Below are 19,558 nucleotides of genomic sequence, written 5' to 3' on the forward strand. Positions count from 1 at the left end.
ACTATAAACGTTAAATATTACACATAGTTCTGTGTGTTGATCTGTTATACTTCCGGATGGCGATGTTGTGAGCTTCATAGCCAAGCGCATACTGTCTATAGTTTGATTTATATAATTTAGTGAGAACTAATCATTAAAATGGCTGTCTAAAAACAATAATAAAGAGCTGAGTGACGTCAATGTCATTCCACGTATAAAGGGTAAAAGCGGCTATGTGGTCTAGTGGTATGACACTCGCTTTCGGATTGGAAGGTCCTGGGTTCAAGCCTCGCTCGGCGCATAGTTGAGTCCACGGAGAAGGCTCTTTACTCACATTCTCTCACCGTACTTAGGTGTAAAATGAGTACCTGGCCGTTAACAGCGTTGTCTCTGTCCCAAAAATTTGTAATATCGCCTGACAGGCGTCATGTCTCGTCCTACATGTTATGTGTTGCTGTTGGCCAGGGACCCCCTGTAAAGCGCTTTGAGCACGTTTAGTGGATATTGCGCTATATAAAAGCTCAATTTTTTGGGGTTTTTTTTTATTATTTTATTTTTTAAAAGCCATCGTAAAGTTATAGCCTGGCCATGCTGAAACCCCAAAAGACTGGCAGTTTGACGTCATTATTTGGTTTTTACACCGCCTAGTGAGTTGTCGTTTGTAGAGCTCATGGAGACAAGTCATTTCATTGGTTGAACTATAGAATACAACTCACGATTTGTTTTCTTTTGTGGCCAACGACTGGCATTTTGACGTAATTTTTTGGTCAGTATCAGACTATAACTTTGGTGGCTACGGAAGGAGTGAGACCGTGGCCTTCGGAAAGTTATGGCCTGACACTGACCAAAAAATGACGTCAACATGCCAGTCTTTTGCCACAAAAGAAAACAAATCGTTGTATTCAATTGTTCAACCAATGAAATAACTTGTTTCCGTGAACTCTACTAACGACAACTCACTAAGCGATGCAAAAACCAAATAATGACGTCTAACTGCCAGTCCTTTTGGATTTCAGTATCAGGCTAAAGATAGTTCGAAGATGACGTCACTCAGGTCTTTGTTATCGTTTTTTGCCATCCGCATTTATGAGTAATGCTCACTAAACTGTATTAACCTGACTATAAACGATCATGGTTACACAAACTTTTGTGTGTTGGTCCGTTATACTTCCGGATGACAATGTTATGAGCTTCTTAGCCAAGCGCATACTATCTATAACATAACGATGGCTACGGTGAGACAGCCCAATGATGTTTTGGGTAATGAAGACACACCTGAATGGCTTGGGGACTATCATCTCCAGATTCACCAAACTGTGAACAAATTGGGACGAGGACCCGACCTTGTTATATTCAACTCTCTCTCTCTCTCTCTCTCTCTCTCTCTCTCTCTCTCTCTCTCTCTCTCTCTCTCTCTCTCTCTCTCTCTTTCTTTCTCGCTCTTTCTCATGAACAAATTGGGACGAGGACCCGACCTTGTTATATTCATCTCTCTCTCTCTCTCTCTCTCTCTCTCTCTCTCTCTCTCTCTCTCTCTCTCTCTCTCTCTCACTCTCTCTCTCTCTCCCTATCTTCATCTATCTCATTCTCTCTCTTTCTCATTCTCACAGTTTCTCCCTTTCTCTATATTTTTTTCAACTCTCTCTCTCTCTCTCTCTCTCTCTCTCTCTCTCTCTCTCTATCTCTCTCTCTCTCTCTCTTTCCCTCTGTGTGTGTACGTGTGTGTGTGTGTGTGTCTGTGTATGTATGTGTTTCTCTCACACGCTCTCTTTCATACATAAAAACCCCACTTATGCACATATCTATACTGTCAGAAAACTCCATCTTTGTGTCTATTGCTATCTCAGTGTTCTACACGCTATGTCTTTATAACCCTATTTTCATGCTTGTGTGGCTATGTGGTCTAGTGGTATAACACTCGCTTTCGGATCGGAAGGTCCTGGATTCGAGCCTCGCTCGGCGCATAGTTGAGTCCTTGGAAAAGCCTCTTTACTCACATTCTCTCACCGAACTCAGGGGTAAAATTAGTACCTGACCGTTAACAGCGTTGTCTTTGTCCGAAAAAAAAATGTAAGCTCGCCTAACACGCGTCGTATCCCGTTCTACATGTTCAGTGTTGCTGTTGGCCAGGAACAAAGCGCTTTGAGGATTTTAATATATAAAAAGAACTATATAAAAGCTCGAATTTGAAAAGATTCCAAAATCAGTAAATTTGATTTTCTAGTATTTTACTACCTATCTGCTAGTCAAAAAGACCACAAATCAGAAAATAGGATTTTCTAGTATTTTACTATCTGCTAGTTAAAAAGACCACAAATCAGGAAATATGATTTTCTAGTATTTTACTATCTGCTAGTCAAAAAGACCACAAATCAGAAAATAGGACTTTCCAGGATTTTACTATTTTTTGCAAGTCATGGGGGCGATATGGACCCTAAATCAGGAAATATGACTTTCTATTTTAGTTCACGGCCAGGTACTCACTTTACACCTGAGTACGGCGAGAGAATGTGCGTAAAGAGTCTTTTCCAAGGCTCGAACCCAGCACCTTCCGATCCGAAAGCGAGTGTCATTTTGACATCACATTCCATGACCATTCCTATGGACCTACGTGTGACCCACCGTTTCAAAACGGTATTCTTCTTCCTTCTTCAGTTCTCATCCCACAGTTAGTATGTACCAGCTATGAAACTTGTCCATCCTCTTCTGTCGTTGGCCAGTCCTCATCCCACAGTGGGTATGGACCACCGATGAAACTTTTCCATCCTCTTCTGTCGTTGGCCAGTCCTCATCCCACAGTGGGTATGGACCACCGATGAAACTTTTCCATCCTCTTCTGTCGTTTGCCAGTCCTCATCCCACAGTGGGTATGGACCACCTATGAAACTTTTCCATCCTCTTCTGTCGTTGACCAGTCCTCATCCCACAGTGGGTATGGACCACCGATGAAACTTTTCCATCCTCTTCTGTCGTTGACCAGTCTTCATCCCACAGTGGGTATGGACCACCGATGAAACATTTCCATCCTCTTCTGTCGTTGGCCAGTCCTCATCCCACAGTGGGTATGGACCACCGATGAAACTTTTCCATCCTCTTCTGTCGTTGGCTAGTCCTCATCCCACAGTGGGTATGGACCACCAATGAGACTTTTCCATCCTCTTCTGTCGTTTACCACCAGTCTTCCCATCTCCTGCCAGGGCATCCCAGACCTCTCCAACTCTACCAGAAGGTCTCTCCTCGAGATTGACCTTGGTCTTCCTTTTTCCCCTCTCTCCGGATGTATTACATTTCAAGGACGTCCTTGTGTAATATTGTCCATTGGTTTCCTCAACGTGTGTGTCCAATCCATCTCCATTTTCGTTTGTTTAATTGGATTCAATAGTCTGATGTCATGTCCGCCCAGCAACGAGAAGCTTGGTACTAAACAAAGAAAATCGGTACTTCTTATTCTTCATGCTGGCTCGCTAAAACTTTTTCACATGTTATGTGATCAGAATGTATAAACGGCAAAACATGATCAGATATATTATAATAGGTTTTTTCTCCTCTGGATAGACTTTTATGCTGGTCGGGGAAGTATTTCATAAGGGTGTCCGCCATTGTTCCTATAGTTTAGAACCAGTTAGTAAGTTACTCTGCGCCATTATGAGGGAAGTGACGTCACGACTGTTAAAGCCTATGGCCTTTGAACGACTTCTTGTCCTGCTCTTCTCCACACTTCTTCGTTTCAAATTGTGTCAGTCCATTTACATTTAGAGACAACAACCGAAGAACTGATTTCAACTACACAAGGAAACACCCAACTGCCTTAGCACAATTTAACACACATGATGACATTCTGAAGCTAAGAACACTTGCACTAGACAAGAGATTTATGGTGGCAGATTACAAACTGGATAATAGAAACGGACTGACAAAATCGAAGTGATGCACACATTCACGGCAAGCGTCCATAGCGACTTCGCAGCCATATTTATTTATTTTATCTTCAAGATTTTGCGAAGACATCTATTGACAAATGTGTGAAGGCCTAGGAGGATGGATTTAGTAAAATAAATTCTCGGCGATGGAGGCTCGAACCCGCGACCGTACTGGTACGACAACTCCGCCTGGCCGGGGAGAGCATGGCTCTACTGTCGCCGGTTCGAGGCCCCATCGCTGCGAATTTTTTTCTCTATTTGTCTTCTGACACGTTCCTACTCATTTCTATTTATTATCAACAGAAGTGCCTGCTCCACCCACTTGTTGAAAACGCTTTGACCACGTTTAGTGGATATTGCGCTATATAAAAGCTCAATAATGCTTTTTTGAATCGATCGATCACAATTCGCTTTCTTTAGATGACGGTTAAGAAAATTGGATCCATCTGATCAATCTTGCATTCAATATTATTGACATAAACATACCCCTGCATAGTTTTCTCCCTTTGGAAACCGTTTTGATTCGTGATTGAGCTCACGAAACGTGAATGCTCACGTCATGAATCTAAGGGAGACAATCCATGTTTTGCTCTTTTGTATATAGGCTAAAGGGTATTCGTAATGATTATACCCCTTGCATACTATCTTAGACGAAGGTTAAGAAAATTGTATCCACCTGATCAATCTTGCATTCAATATTATTGACATAAACATACCCCTGCATAGTTTTTCCCCTTTATAAACCGTTTGATTCGTGATTGAGCTCACGAAAAGTGAATGCTCACGTCATGAATCTAAGGGAGACAATCCATGTTTTACTCTTTCGTGTATAGGTTAATGAGTATTCGTAATGATTATGCCCCTTGCATACTTTGCGATAAAGAATCAATGTAATCCATATGGAATTCTCTATATTTTTAGCATTCATTTACTTTGACAAAACAAAAAGAAATAATTCTTTTCTAGTTCTGCCACTTTAAAAATCAGAGTAAAACTCATCTAGTCCTTCAGAGTCAATAAATTTTTTATTAAAATCTTAAATTGAGCTTTTATATAGTGCAATATCCACTTAATGTTTTCAAAGCGCTTTAAAAGGAGTCCCTGGCCAACAGCAACACTTAACATTTAGGACGGGACATGACACCTATTAGGCGATGTTATATTATTTTTTTGGACAGATACAACGCTGTTAAAGGTCAGGGACTCATTTTACACCTGAGTACAGTGAGAGAATGTGAGTAAAGAGTCTTTTCCAAGGACTCAACTATGCGCCGAGCGAGGCTCGAACCCAAGACCTTCGGATGTCACAAGACAGCATAACAGCACACAATAGGCCTATAAGTCGTCTATGTGGTCTAGTGGTATGACACTCGCTTTCGGATCGGAAGGTCCTGAGTTCGAGACTCGCTCGGCGCATAGCTAAGTGCTTGTAAAAGGCTCTTTACTCAAGTTCTTTCACCGTACTCAGGTGTAAAATGAGTACCTGGCTATTAATAGCGTTGTCTCTGTCGGAAAAAATTGTAATATCGCCTGACAGGCGTCATGTCTCGTTCTACATGTTAAATGTTGCTGTTGGTTAGGGGCCCCTTGTAAAGCGCATAAAGTGGATATTGCGCTATATAAAAAAACTCGAGTCGGAGTTGATCCTGGTTTATGTTTGGTGAAACGGAGAATCGCAAATTCAAATTCAAGTTCAACGTCTTTATCTGCAAAAGGCGGATTGTCCATCACTGCAGATTTCATACAATTGTGTGGTGACTTTCTCCATTATTGTGTTATTGCGTTTGAAAACTAAATGTTTAATAGTTGACCAAATTTGTTGTTGTGGGTAATATCTAGGATTTCTGTTTCATTCATCCTGTTTTGTTGAGAAAAGGGAAACCCAAAAAAAATTATTACAGGACAGAGGAAACCACAATAATCAATATTTTATGTAAATGTTGCTGCTCTTAACAACGCCACTACCACATTATCTTACTCGTCTGTAGTTCAAGTTCAACTTCTATATCTGCAAAAGGCGGATTGTCCATCACTGCAGATTTCATACAATTATGTGGTGACTTTCTCCATTATTGTGTTATTGCGTTTGAAAAATAAATGTTTAATAGTTGACCAAATTTGTTGTTGTTTGGTAATATCTAGGATTTCTTGTTCGAGAGTGTTCCGTTCCTTGATTGTTCTTGGGAAGAAACTGTTTTTATAATGTGTTTTGATTCTGTGTGTTGGAGTTGTGAACTTACTGCTATGATAATTCCTTGTGAATGTACAGTGTAATTTTTTTTAATATTGTGGTAGAGTTACTGTTGTTTTGATGGAATGTACTGTTCTGTACAGAAGTTGGATGCGTTTCTCATTCCGCCTACTCTCCATTTTTTTTTCGCTTGCAACAATTGCAGGGTCTCAGTAACGTATTATGGCTCGCGCAAGTAAGACAGTGGTAAGGACGGCTCTTGGCTCAACTGAACCATTTTTTATGTAAGAGTAGGATTTCACCAGGGATCTGCGCACTGTCCACTGCTGTTTGCAATAGTTTTGGACGTTCTCACAGAAGACATTCGGCGTGAGGCATCATGGAACATGATGTATGCGGACGACGTAGTATTTTGAATGATACAAAAGCTGAGGCGGAAAAGGAGCTGGAGGACTGGAGACGGCTGTTGGAAATGAGGGGATTAAAGGTAGCAGATCGAAGACAGAGTATTTGTGCATCGGACAACAGAGAGCAAGACCACAAATAAAGATAGGAGAAGAGGATGAGGACAAACCAATTGAAATACTTAGGAACAACTGTACAAGGAGATGGGGGCAATCTTCTTCTTCTTCTTCTTCTTCTTCTTCTTCTTCTTCTTCTTCTTCTTCTTCTTCTTCTTCTTCTTCTTCTTCTTCTTCTTCTTCTTCTTCTTCTTCTTCTTCTTCTTTTTCTGCTTCTTCATATCATTATATTATTATTATTATTATTATTATTATTATTATTATTATTATTATTATTATTATTATTATTATTATTATTATTATTATTATTATTATTATTATTATTATTATTATTCGTCTTCTACCACTTCTTCCTCTTCTTGTTCTTTCTTCCGTAGTCGATGGGTCTACAGATTCTGGCATGGGCCATTATGCTCCATAGGTACAATGAGTCCTTGTGCCCAAAGCCATTATGCTCCATAGGTACAATGAGTCCTTGTGCCCAAAGCCATTATGCTCCATAGGTACAATGAGTCCTTGTGCCCAAAGCCATTATGCTTCATAGGTACAATGAGTCCTTGTGCCCAAAGCCATTATGCTCTATAGGTACAATGAGTCCTTGTGCCCAAAGCCATTATGCTCGATAGGTACAATGAGTCCTTGTGCCCAAAGCCATTATGCTTCATAGGTACAATGAGTCCTTGTGCCCAAAGCCATTATGCTCCATAGGTACAATGAGTCCTTGTGCCCAAAGCCATTATGGTTCCATGGGACACCGGAAAATATAATATCATACCGAGACAGCCCCAATTAGAAATCCACATCAAATGATGTGGAAATGAATTACCCTTCTAAAAGATTGTAATGATATACGGTGACATTTCTAAAAGCAGATATTGTAATGCCCCTCACACTCACTCACCCACTCACTTACTATCTTGTGGGTATGTGATCTTCTGGTGTGACACTCGCTTTCGGATCAGAAGCTCTTAGGTTCGAGCCTCGCTCGGTGCATAGTTGAGTCCTTGGAGAAGGCTCTTTACTCACATTCTCTCACTGTACTCCGATGTAAAATGAGTACCTGGCCGTTAACAGCATTGTTTCTGTCCGAAAATAAATTGTAATATCGCCTAACAGGCGTCATGTACCGTCCTACATGTTAAGTGTTGAACGTTGGCCAGGGACCCCTTGTAAAGCGCTTTGAGCGCATTTAGTGGATATTGCGCTATATAAAAGTTCAATTTTAATTTATTTTTTTTATCTTTACTAACTCAATCCCATGACCAGCTGATCGTGGGGGGGGGGGGGCGGGGGCATGCAGATGCAGACTTCACAACCTTACGTCATTTGTCACTGCCTCTGGCCTATTCAAATAGGCTATTGAGATTCAGGCCTGTCCAGTCTTTGATGTTGTCTTGCCATAGTTTATTTTTTCTGTCTTCCTCTTCTCTCCTCTGTCCCTGCACAGTATATCATGGCGGACAGTGTGTCCGAGCCATGACAATTTCCTTCTTTTGACCATTGACAACCGTGGTTCGTGCCCTCCTGCTCAATCCTCTACCTCTTCTAAATATCTTTATTAGTCCTGTGCTCCAAATAAGGAACTCTCAGGATTTTCCGATAGCTCTTATTTTGAAAATCACAGATTCGCTTTTCTAGATCTGCTGTGAGTGTCCAAGTTTCACAGCCATAGAACAGGATGGACAGTACCAGCGATCTGTATAATTTCAACTTAACTCCAAAATAGTAGTAGGAGTAGTATCGAATGGCTACACCTCTATTTTGAATCTTTTAATCCATTCTTCAAATTCTTTTCCTGCCTTATAGGGTGTCTCGTAGCCTCCTGATAGGCTTGTCACTGGGCAGTGAATGAAGTTGTGGTCCATTGTCTCAGGGCATCCTTGGCAATGACGGCATGCATCTTATTCTCTCAGATTCCATCTATGCATGTTAGCTCCAACTCCAAAATGAATGTTGCGTTTCCATATCGTGTTAAGTCTTGTCATGGCTGCTGTTGCCATTCCTATTCTATCTTTCACCTCTGCTTTGCTAGTCCCAATAATGGCCTTACCCTCCCTCCCCCCGGAGAAGGAGTCTCGTAACAGTCCTATGAGAATATTGTTATGGAATATCAGAGGAATCCGATCATATTGTGCGGCTATGTGGTCAAGTGGTATGACACTCGCTTTCGGATCAGAAGGTCCTGGGTATGGTGCTCACACTACCATGTTATGACTTTCGACGCAATCAGCAGCAGCTTCTAATGGTGCTCACACTACCATGTTATGACGATCAACTCAATCAGCAGCTTCTAATGGTGCTCACACTACCATGTTATGACGATCAACTCAATCAGCAGCTTCTAATGGTGCTCACACTACCATGTTATGACGATCGACCCAATTATCACCAGCTTCTAATGGTGCTAACACTACCATGTTATGACGATCAACCCAATCAGTAGCAGCTTCTAATGGTGCTCACACTACTATGTTATGGCGATCGACCCAATCAGCAGCTTCTAATGGTGCTCACACTATTATGTTATGACGATCGACCCAATTAGCACCAGCTTCTAATGGTGCTCACACTACTATGTAATGGCGATCGACCCAATCAGCAAATTATTTAACGCAAACCCGCCACCCGGAAGCTTCGTCACAACACACCTAGATGTTCTGTGGTTTCGAGCTCGCTACCACAACGGGTGCATGTTGGACAGGCGGAAAGTCTCCACTGATGAAGCGATTTTGCCGTGGGCCCCTCAACTGAGAGGGTCAAGAATAGCCCAACGCAGACAGACAAACCAAATCCTTTTTGCAGCTTGGGCGACCGAAGAGTTTCTGGAATGACAGAATTTATGAAGGACAACAGACAAAGCCGAAAGGACTCTGCTGACCCGATGACGTCTTTGCCAAACAAGCAGCTTCGAATTGCGTCGTGGAACGTTCGCACCATGTATGAAGCAGGGGAACCCTCAGAGCAGAAGATTAAGGGGAAGGCCACGAGGAACATGGTGAAGAATTAAAGAAGCTGATATACAGAGAAGTGGTAAGACCTGGAATGAGATTTTAAAAAAGTTAGTTCAGGATAGAGAAGGATGGAAACTCTTTGTCTGTGGCCTATACCCTGACCCAGGGTGAAAAAGGCAATGATGATGATGATGATGATGATGATGATGATGATGATGATGATGATGATGATGATGATGATGATGATGATGATGAGGATCGCGACCGAAGTCGATTCGCTACCACCCAGTTGAGTGCCTCGAGGCTCTTACTGGTGGAGAAGCCTGACAACTTCTCACCCAGTTGAAAGTTCAATGGGCGATTTGTGTATGTGAACAATAATTATAGGGAATGAGATTAGCGGAAGAGTAGCGTCCCTTGATTAAACGTCACCTTACAGAGAGAAAGTCAAAATGGTTTTGCGCATGCGTCTCTCTCGTCCTCGCTTTCGGTGAAGTGTCTCGTGCCGCTTTCACCGGAAGCGAGGACGAAAGACGCATGCGCACAAACATCATGACGTTCTCTCTCTACTAACTTTTCCGCCGGTGACGTCCAATCAAGGGACGCTACTCTTCCACTAATCTCATTCCCTATAGATGTGTGTTTATTCTGGAAATTCGAACTCGGAAAGAGAAATTCGAATTTCGAGTCCTGTTGTTATTTTGAAGATGTTGTGTATGGATATTTCCGACAGAGACAACGCTGTGAACGGCCCGGTACTTATTTTTTTACACCTGAGCATGGTGAGGGAATGTGAGTAATGAGCCTTTTCCAAGGACTCGACCATGCGCCACTCACTCAGGGCGGGACTTGAACCAAGGACCTTCCGATCCGCAGGTGACCACAAGTCCAAATAGGCGCTAATCATTTGCAAATGATCAAATTAATTTTCCCCAATATGGAGTAGTAGTAGTAGTAGTAGTAGTAGTAGTAGTAGTAGTAGTAGTAGTAGTAGTAGTAGTAGTAGTAGTAGTAGTAGTAGTAGTAGTAGTAGTTGTTGTTGTTGTAGTAGTAGTAGTAGTAGCGTATGGCTACACCTCCAAATGTAGTAGTAGTAGTAGTAGTAGTGGTAGTAGTAGTAGTAGTAGTAGTAGTAGTAGTAGTAGTAGTAGTAGTAGTAGTAGTAGTAGTAGTAGTAGTAGTAGTAGCGTATGGCACACCTCCAAATGTATTTCGTCAACCCAGCTTCTAAAGTCTTCCTCCGCACTAAGGACGGTTTCGTAGCCACCTTCAAGTTGAGTGACTGGACAGTGGAGGACGATGTGATCGCTGGTCTCTGGGGCTGCCTGACATTTCTGGCAGGTATCACTGTGTATGTGCATATGGAAACTTGGAAACAGTGATACCCAATATGGAGCACTCGCTTCACACGCAAAGCGACCGAGATCGATCCCGGGAGTAGTCGAGATTTTTTTTCTGACCCCCCCCCCCTGCCCCTGCCCCCACCCAGTAATGATTGGGTATCTGGGTCTATGAGATCTGCCGAAAAGTACGTTGCGATTGACAAGCGCATTATCCAAAGGGTAGCAAGCAATTGCTATTGTTCCGTTTCACGCTATAGAAACCGGGATAAACTCCGGCTCAATGAGCCTGCTGGCTCTGTAGGATGACTAATTTATTATTATTATCATCATCATTACTATCACTATTATGATCACCATTATTACCACTATTTTAATTACTTTTTTCGCCTATTTCAAGAGCTGTAACTTAACAATAATTGCCTATTTGGACAATAAAGATTATTATTATCAATTAATTTATATGATTGGCTCGTCTGAAATTTTGAATAGAAACGTCATAAAAAAAGTCGACGAAACAATGAAAAGTGATCAGTCTTGGGGTGTGTCAAACGCTTTATTCAAATCAAATGACCGTATGTACATATTTATAAGTACTCATAAAAGCAACAACCGACGTGTATATATATATATGCAAGTCTGACATCCGAACCGGCTTATGGGCCTAGTTTAACATTGTTGTTTGTAATGGACAATACTTTGCGTCATTATTTTAAAGATTTCCATTACAACAATGAGCCCATAAGGAATTATTGGATTATCAGACCTGCAAATAAGTGCACGTCGGCAACAGCCATTCTTCACAACAAAAATACATTTCTTTCCCATTGTTCCTTCTGACATTACAAGCATCAAATAAGACTGAGACCGCACTGACTGCAATGATAATCTACAGTCTAAAATTATTTTTTTAATTGAGCTTTATATAGAGCCATATCCACTACATGTGCTCAAAGCGCTTTACAAGGGGTCTCTGGCCAACAGCAACATTTAACATGCAGGACTCGTCATGCCGCCTGTTAGGCGATAATATTACAATTTTTCGGACAAAGACACCGCTGTTAACGGCCAGGTACTCATTTTACACCTGAGTACGGTGAGAGAATGTGAGTAAAGAACCTTTTCCAAGGACTCAACTTTGCGCCGAGCGCGAGGCTCGAACCCAGGACCTTCCGATCCGAAAGCGAGTGTCATACCACTAGACCACATAGCCGCACAGTCTAGTGCAGTGCGTAAATTGGTTTGCTTTAACTCTCTCTCTCTCTCCTTACCGACCGTTTTCAGTATTTTCCCTAAATGTGACCCTTCGCCTCAGAACGGTATTAAGTCGAGTTGGTTAAGATGTTGAAAATTGAATTTATAGCCAGAAATATCATTCTTGTGTTGAGTTTGTATGTTTCATTGAGGAGAGTGAATACCATGTTTTAGGGTGCTAATGCCGATAACTTATATTTTTGACCAGTTTAATCTTAAATTCGGCTTTTAAGTATCTGGTTCGTTCCGACATAATACCGTTTTGAGACGACGGGTCACATTTGGTCTTCTATATTTGTCTCTCTGCTTGGCCTGGCCCCGACGTGGACGTATTTGTAGGTCTGACAACCCAATTCCTTATTAAAAAAATAAAATAAAATAAAATTCCCATTTTTATACATCCCATAGTAGTCTAGAGGAAACCTTCATAACCCTTTCATAACGTCCGCCAAAAATGTTTTAACGGAATCGGAATGCGATATATATGCGGAGTGTTATCATGATTAGTGCCGGTCTGTAGACATTGAGCATTTTTAATAAAATGTGATTTTGTATGCGGTAATCATAGGATCCATAATTGGTTACAATGGTTTTCCATACGTGACTCGCGGTTTGGCCTTGACACAGCACAGACTAAATGTGTCAGTTCACGGCAGCAAACGTACACGCCGACTGCTCCGTCTGTTTTGTTTTATCAGAACACTGATGTCTATAAACCATATTAGGTCCCCTTTTATGCCCCCATCACAGTTAAATAAAAGGTAAATGCCGTTTTAAAAAATATGTTTTCAGTTAAAGTGACCCACTTTCATTCTTTCAATCATTCATTCATGTTTTCTTTCTTTCCGGTAGGTAGTAAAAGTATGGTGCTCCGTTTGAGCACAATATTTGTTACTGGGTACATGTATGTGTATAGTGCACTGTCCACTAAAGCGCTTTACAAGGGATCCCTCTCTAGCCAACAGAAACACTTAACAATTTGAACTGATATAATAGCAATATATATATATATATATATATATATATATATATATATATATATATATATATATATATATATATATATATATATGCTCCTGGCAACCTTTTTTCCATTGATTCCACCTCTGAAAAAAAAGAGAAAAGAATATTTGTCCTATTACTATTAACTCATCACTATTATACTCCTTTTAAAAAAATAATATTTTGAGCCATGTGGCCCCTGGTGCCTGAATTTATCCCGGTTTCTGTAACATTAATCGCCCTCATAGCGATTGTCTGTTTAACACTCAAACACTCTACCATTCAGCGATGGGCCCTTAGCCTTCACAACAGCAGTCGTCTTCTGAAATATTTGTCTGAATTGACTGAGAGTTCCAAAAAGGACTTTCTGGAAATGCATAAAGAGGAAACGAATGCGCGTATCGCTAGTGATGCGCTGGACAGGGAAAAAATTCGGACAAAATTAGATAGATGCATCAACCCCCTAAGTGCAACTGCGCATCCTGATTGCCTTGTGAACGTCGCTGATGGAAAAGTAAGCCCTCAATCTGTCAATGTAGACGATTCTATCAGCATCGATACCACGGACATGAAAGAATTTGAGAAAACATGGCCCAATGAATTCTATAAAGCACTTTCTACCAAAGTGACAACAATGGCAGCCGGGAAAAAAATCTATTCAAAGTGACCGTGGTCCAATATACGACACAAGTTTGATTTATTCTCGCGCTATGGGCTTGTCGAGATTTTGACATGGAGTCTCTCTTTAAATATGAACTGGCACCATTCCCGACATCTTTATTCAGTGACAATGGAGACATACGTACTGCTACTACAAAAGCTGCTCTGAAGAGAAATCTGCAAGAAACTGTCTCTGCTTGTGGGGGACAAGATCCTGAGATCGTGATCTTAGATGGATGCGCACTTCTTTATTGTGTAAACTGGCCATCCAAAGGAACCATCCAAGACTATGTCAATAGTTTTTGGACACTCTTATTGCCGAAAATGGACAGAAGTGACGTGCACCTTGTCTTTGACAGATATCATGATTTCAGCATCAAAAGTGCTACTCGACAAAGTCGCAGTATAAAAGTTCGAACGGTACACCCTCCTCTGCCTGCTCAAGGCTCAATTCTTGCCTGCACTGAGAACAAAAAGCAATTGATTAGCATAATCTGTACGGAATTAATGTCCAGGGCTGTAGCTCAACCACGTGAAAGGCGTCTCGTTATCACAGGACACAAAAATGCTCCTCTCCAAATTAAAAATGGAAAAGTCTCCACAAGGACAGACTTGGAGACGACACACGACGAAGCGGATGTCCTTATGGTGAAACAAGCAATACATGCTGCTTCATTGACCAATGTTGTGAAGATGTTTAGTGACGATACGGATGTCTTTGTACTGTTAGTTCATTTCTACTACAAGCTTGACTTGGACTCCAGTCACTGCTCGATGATGATGGAAGCTACAAGTAGGGACCGTGGACTTGTTGACATTGGGAAAACGGTCTCGAGAAATCAAGAAATTGCGCCTTATCTTCTTGCAGCACATGCGCTATCTGGCTGTGATACTGTGGCTAAACCGTATGGTATAGGGAAAAACACAGTCATCAAAGTTCTTCAAAAGGGACACAGACTGGACAACCTTGGAAACACCAGTGCCAGTTTTGAAGATGTTATCAAGAAGCCACCTTCTTCATAACTGCATGCTACGGCGTTCACGATGAAGCAACTATGCCTGGCGCCAGGTACAAAGTTTGGCTGAAGAAAACGGGGAAAAATCATTAAAAAGGTCCCTGACTTGAAAACCATACCCCCTACCTCAGAAGCATTCTGTGAGAACATCAAAAGAGCGCACATTCAGACAGCAATTTGGTATCATAGTCTTCGAAAAACTCCCCCAGATTTACAACCAACAGATTTTGGATGGATGAAGTTGCCAGCAACCAAATCACTTGTTCCAACCACAGTGCCAAGCAACACACCGAGTGTACCGCCCGAGTTGTTAGAGACTATTCAATGCGGATGTTCTTCTGAACAACCTTGTGGATCATCAAAATGTGGCTGTGTTGCCGCGCAGCTTCCATGCACAATATTTTGTAAATGCCATGATCGTGAGTGCTGTCAAAATCTCCTTTATCAAGCTGCTTCCATGTCAAGCGATGAGTCAAGTGACAAAGACATTGATGATGAGTGATTTAGTTTACCAGAGATACATGTCAGATGTGCCGAAAATTGTCATTCTATTTTTTGTCCTTCAATAAATATCAATGTAAAAAAGCAAAGGCGAAGAAAACTAAAGACTCAAAACAAGGCACGGTCTTTCTATATGGAGACTCTCTCCGTGTTTTTGTGTGATCTGACACCTTTTCCACACAAAATGTCAATTTTGATTATCTCAATTATACTTTCACCGCTGTAGGAAATTTAAATACCAACAAATAGCATAAATAACCTAAATTCGGTATTGGTCTTGTCAAGGCCTTCAATTTGATACCAAACACGGCTATATTTGGGTCATTTTACGAGACCATCTTGGCAGTGACCTTGACCTTTTGGATAGTTAAATTGCTAATAACTTGTCAACTATTCGGCCAATTTTTAAAAAAAGAAGTATTTTTGTAATTGATTTGACTAAATCTTTCATTCTGTATAATATAAAATGATTTTTGAGGATTTTAAAAAATGACCTTTTCGTGACCTTTGTGACGTAATTTCTCAAAATGCTCAATGTGCTCAGGGCAGCACTATTCAGACATTTAATCTTGAGATGTTCAACTTTGATAAAATGCAAAAAAAATTTGGCAGACGCTTTCTTTGGGTTATGGTTAAAATCATGATTTGGCAACCAGACTATAGGGGATATTTGATTTGTCTCTAGGGTCTATTTATTCCAAGGGAAGTACTGGAATAACCCAGGCGTCAGCCGCAGTGCAGCGCCGCATATTGAGCTAGGGCGAGGTAGGTGACTTGCTCAAGGCCACACAGCGCAGTGGCGGGTGATCGAACTCGGTACCTTTCGGATACGAAGCGAAGACCGTACCGCTGAGCCACGCTGCCCCTATGGGACGCTTATGGGCTCATTGTTGTAATGGAAATAATAAAGTTATAATAAAGTTTATTTGTATAGCGCCCAATACCGTTGACAAAACAGCTCTAGGCGCACAAAATTGTACAACATCATTAAAAACATTTTTGTACACACACACACACACACACACACACACACACACCCATCTGTACAAGCACGCACAAACACACACACACACACACACACACACGCCCTCACAAAGACACACATACATTCACCAAAAAGTACATATGCATACAGAGACGAAAAATATATGTTAACATGAATTATTGAATAAAATCATATCAGGAAATTTAACAATAATGGCGGATGAAGGGAGATTATAATATTATGTCATGAGAATTTTGATGTAACAAATGTATATCTTATTAAAAGGATGTTTTATTTAATCTAGTGAGCTTCTCATAAGATGAGATTTTAATTTCTTTTTTAAAGATGACTGGGAACGTAGCCATCGTTATGCTATAGCCTGACACGGAAACCCAAAAAGACGCAGTTTGACGTCATTATTTGGTTTTTGCACCGCCTAGTGAGTTGTCGTTAGTAGTGCTCATGGAAACAAGTTATCCCATTGGTTGAACTATTGAATACAACTCACGATTTGTTTCCTTTTGTGGCTAAAGACTGGCATTTTGATGTCATTTTTTTTTGGTCAGTATCAGACCATAACTTTACGAAGGCCACGCTGGGAATCCACAGAATTCTCAAAAAAATGACGCAAAATATAATCCATTACAACAATGGAACGAACCCACTTATGGTCCTAGTTTAACATTGTTGTAATGGACAATATTTTGCGTCATTAAAAAAAACTATTTCCATCCAAAATAGGGGCAGCGTGGCTCAGCGGTACGGTCTTTGCGTCGTACCCGAAAGGTACCGAGTTCGATCACCCGCCACTGCGCTGTGTGGCCTTGAACTATTGACCTCGCCCTAGCTCAATTTGCGGCGCTGCATTGCGGCTGACGCCTGGGTTACTCCAGTCTTCCCATGGAATAGACCCTAGAGACAAATTTCCCTCCTGTGGGATGAATAAAGGGAATTTTATAACAATGAGCGCATAATAAATTGGGATGCCAGACCAGAAAATATGTACACGTCAGTTATGGCTGAAGAATTCTTCTCCTGAAGGGTGTGGCCCAGTAGTTCCTTTGACCGGAAATCAGACAAAGCAGTTCATACCCCAGATAAACTAGCATATAGATATATGCAATCGGCCCCTTTCGGCTGGTTCCGTCCAAAATCGGCCCGCCATTTTGTTTTGTCGCTAGAGTTGTAAATAATAGCGAAACGACGCTTTCGGCAAAGAGAATAATGGCAAGTTTGACGTCATATAGAACAGCATCAAATCTGGTTCATACTTCCCAACAAATGGTATGGCTGATAAGGGAGGTAAGGCATGGAATAGTACTTGAAGAACAGGGTATGTATTGGTTACTTCCCTTTAGCATTGGGTTTTAAGGCACTCTCGGATTCTCGCACACTTCTCTCCCAATACAAGAGCATGCTAGCTAGGATCCAGCGAGCACTGGTACAACATTCAGCCCATAACAATTTGGGTAATGAGACCTATCAAATAAGTACACGTCGCCCTGGTCGCATCGGTATTGTTGCCCTCTTGACCGAGAATGGTGATGCGAGGTTAGGGTAAAATTGAACCCCGCTTGTAGAAGGTTAAAAATATTCATATTGTGAAATTACGAAATCAACGTTGTTTCATAAGTCTGTTTCCATGTTCTTGGATGTTGTCAATTATTAGATAAGATTTTGTTATCGCCGTATCGTTCTTCGTCATCTTCATCAACTGCGTCGTCATTATCATCATCATCACCATCATTTTTATCACCACCGTCAACTTTGCGTGAATTCATAATTTTTTGTTCCTGCATTGCGTCAGCGACGTTAGATTTCACCAATTTTAATCGAGATAAATTGTATTTTTTGTCAACTTTCATCGCTTTTCCTAAATCTAAAGCATTGTTTTTGTTGTCACCTAGTAATTCCTTGTCAACATCGATGTTGTCGTTGTATTTGTTGTTGTCATTGTGATTGCTGTTGTTGTCATTGCGATTGTTGTTGTTGTTGTTGTTGTTGTTGTTGTTGTTGTCACCGTTGTCGCCTTTATCGTTTTTGTTTTCGTTGTTGACAAGAGCAGCGTCGACTTCCTCAATTTCGATCTTGCCGTTGTTTTTGTTATGGTCGATGTAGAGTTTGTCTTGGCGTAGGACGTTCATCTTGAACACCAACATGGATTGCTTCTCCTCCTCCATTTGACGAAACCGATGGATCCGGTGCTGCTGCGCCATTCCGATAATCATGACCACGATCACGAGGACGACGACGAAAAGAAGAAGAGATCTAGTAAACGTCTTTAACAATGAAATAGAGAAAGGCAGTCGATAACGAGATGAGGGAAAAGACCGGAAATGCTTGGTTAAAGGCGACATCCGGTTTGTCTGTTTGATATTCTTTGAACGCAATCCAGAGCGTCACAAAATAATATTAGGATCCAAATACTTAGATTAACGTTAGTGAAATTTTGTGGATTTCTTGTATAGTTAAGTCATTGGATTTTCAGTTCTGTTTTTTGTTTTTTTTTTTTTATCTTACAGGACTCATCACTGTATTTTAGAAAGTTATATTTTCATTTCCACTCTGTCACCACAACTGTCAAATAAATATGGAATATTATAATAAGAGATATCACAACACATTATCACATTATTATAAATTTAAGACTGGTAACACATTTCTCTGAAACGAGCGTCAATCTGTAAAACAAATGACTCATTCACACATTCTTGATCTAAACAATAATACGAAGTCCTAAATACAGACCTGTCTATCTACTTGTAAAATTAAAAATTCGTAATTTTTAGACAGTGAAAATTGTGGTCACCATAGTTAACTTTTAAAAATCAACAATTTACCCAACAATGAATAAATAACACTTAAACCCTCTCCTTACTACCTACAGCAAAATCGTCACATTTGTTACGACACAATATATATGTTTCATATTCAGATTTATTTTGTCCATCACAAATTTGAAAAATGATCATTGTTTAATTAATAAGAACATAAAGTTGTTTTGTAGAGAGATTGTTTAAGTTAAGAAAAATCAATTTTTCTGCTAGGTAAGCCAAGCCTGCCATTTTTGGGAAAATACTGAAAATGATCGGTAAGGAGAGAGTTAAAGTCCTTAATATTGTGTATATAGTCTGGCATCAACTTTCATTTTCAATAAGTTTTAATGACATAGAGATGCTCATGAAGTTTTTGAAATTGGAGCCAAAATGTCGAATTGTTCGTACTAGTAGGTAGGTCT

The 19,558-nt window shown here is 40.7% G+C and overlaps 1 protein-coding gene across 2 annotated transcripts in view; it reads right to left on the reverse strand.

Moving 5' to 3' along the window:
- Positions 1–15,341: 15,341 nt before the first annotated feature.
- LOC144978044 (uncharacterized) overlaps positions 15,342–19,558 on the reverse strand; it is a 20,189-nt gene continuing 15,972 nt past the window's right edge. For both annotated transcript variants that reach the window (XM_078923532.1, XM_078923531.1), the window contains exon 2: positions 15,342–18,897. In XM_078923532.1, coding sequence (XP_078779658.1) covers positions 17,979–18,677 — 699 coding nt within the window. In that variant the 5' untranslated portion in view covers positions 18,678–18,897 and the 3' untranslated portion in view covers positions 15,342–17,978. The remainder of the gene's footprint in view (positions 18,898–19,558) is intronic.

Source organism: Berghia stephanieae, chromosome 8 (assembly GCF_034508935.2).
Source record: "Berghia stephanieae isolate SIO BIC M18660-M18661 chromosome 8, UCSD_Bste_1.3, whole genome shotgun sequence".
Lineage (NCBI taxonomy): Eukaryota > Metazoa > Mollusca > Gastropoda > Nudibranchia > Aeolidiidae > Berghia > Berghia stephanieae.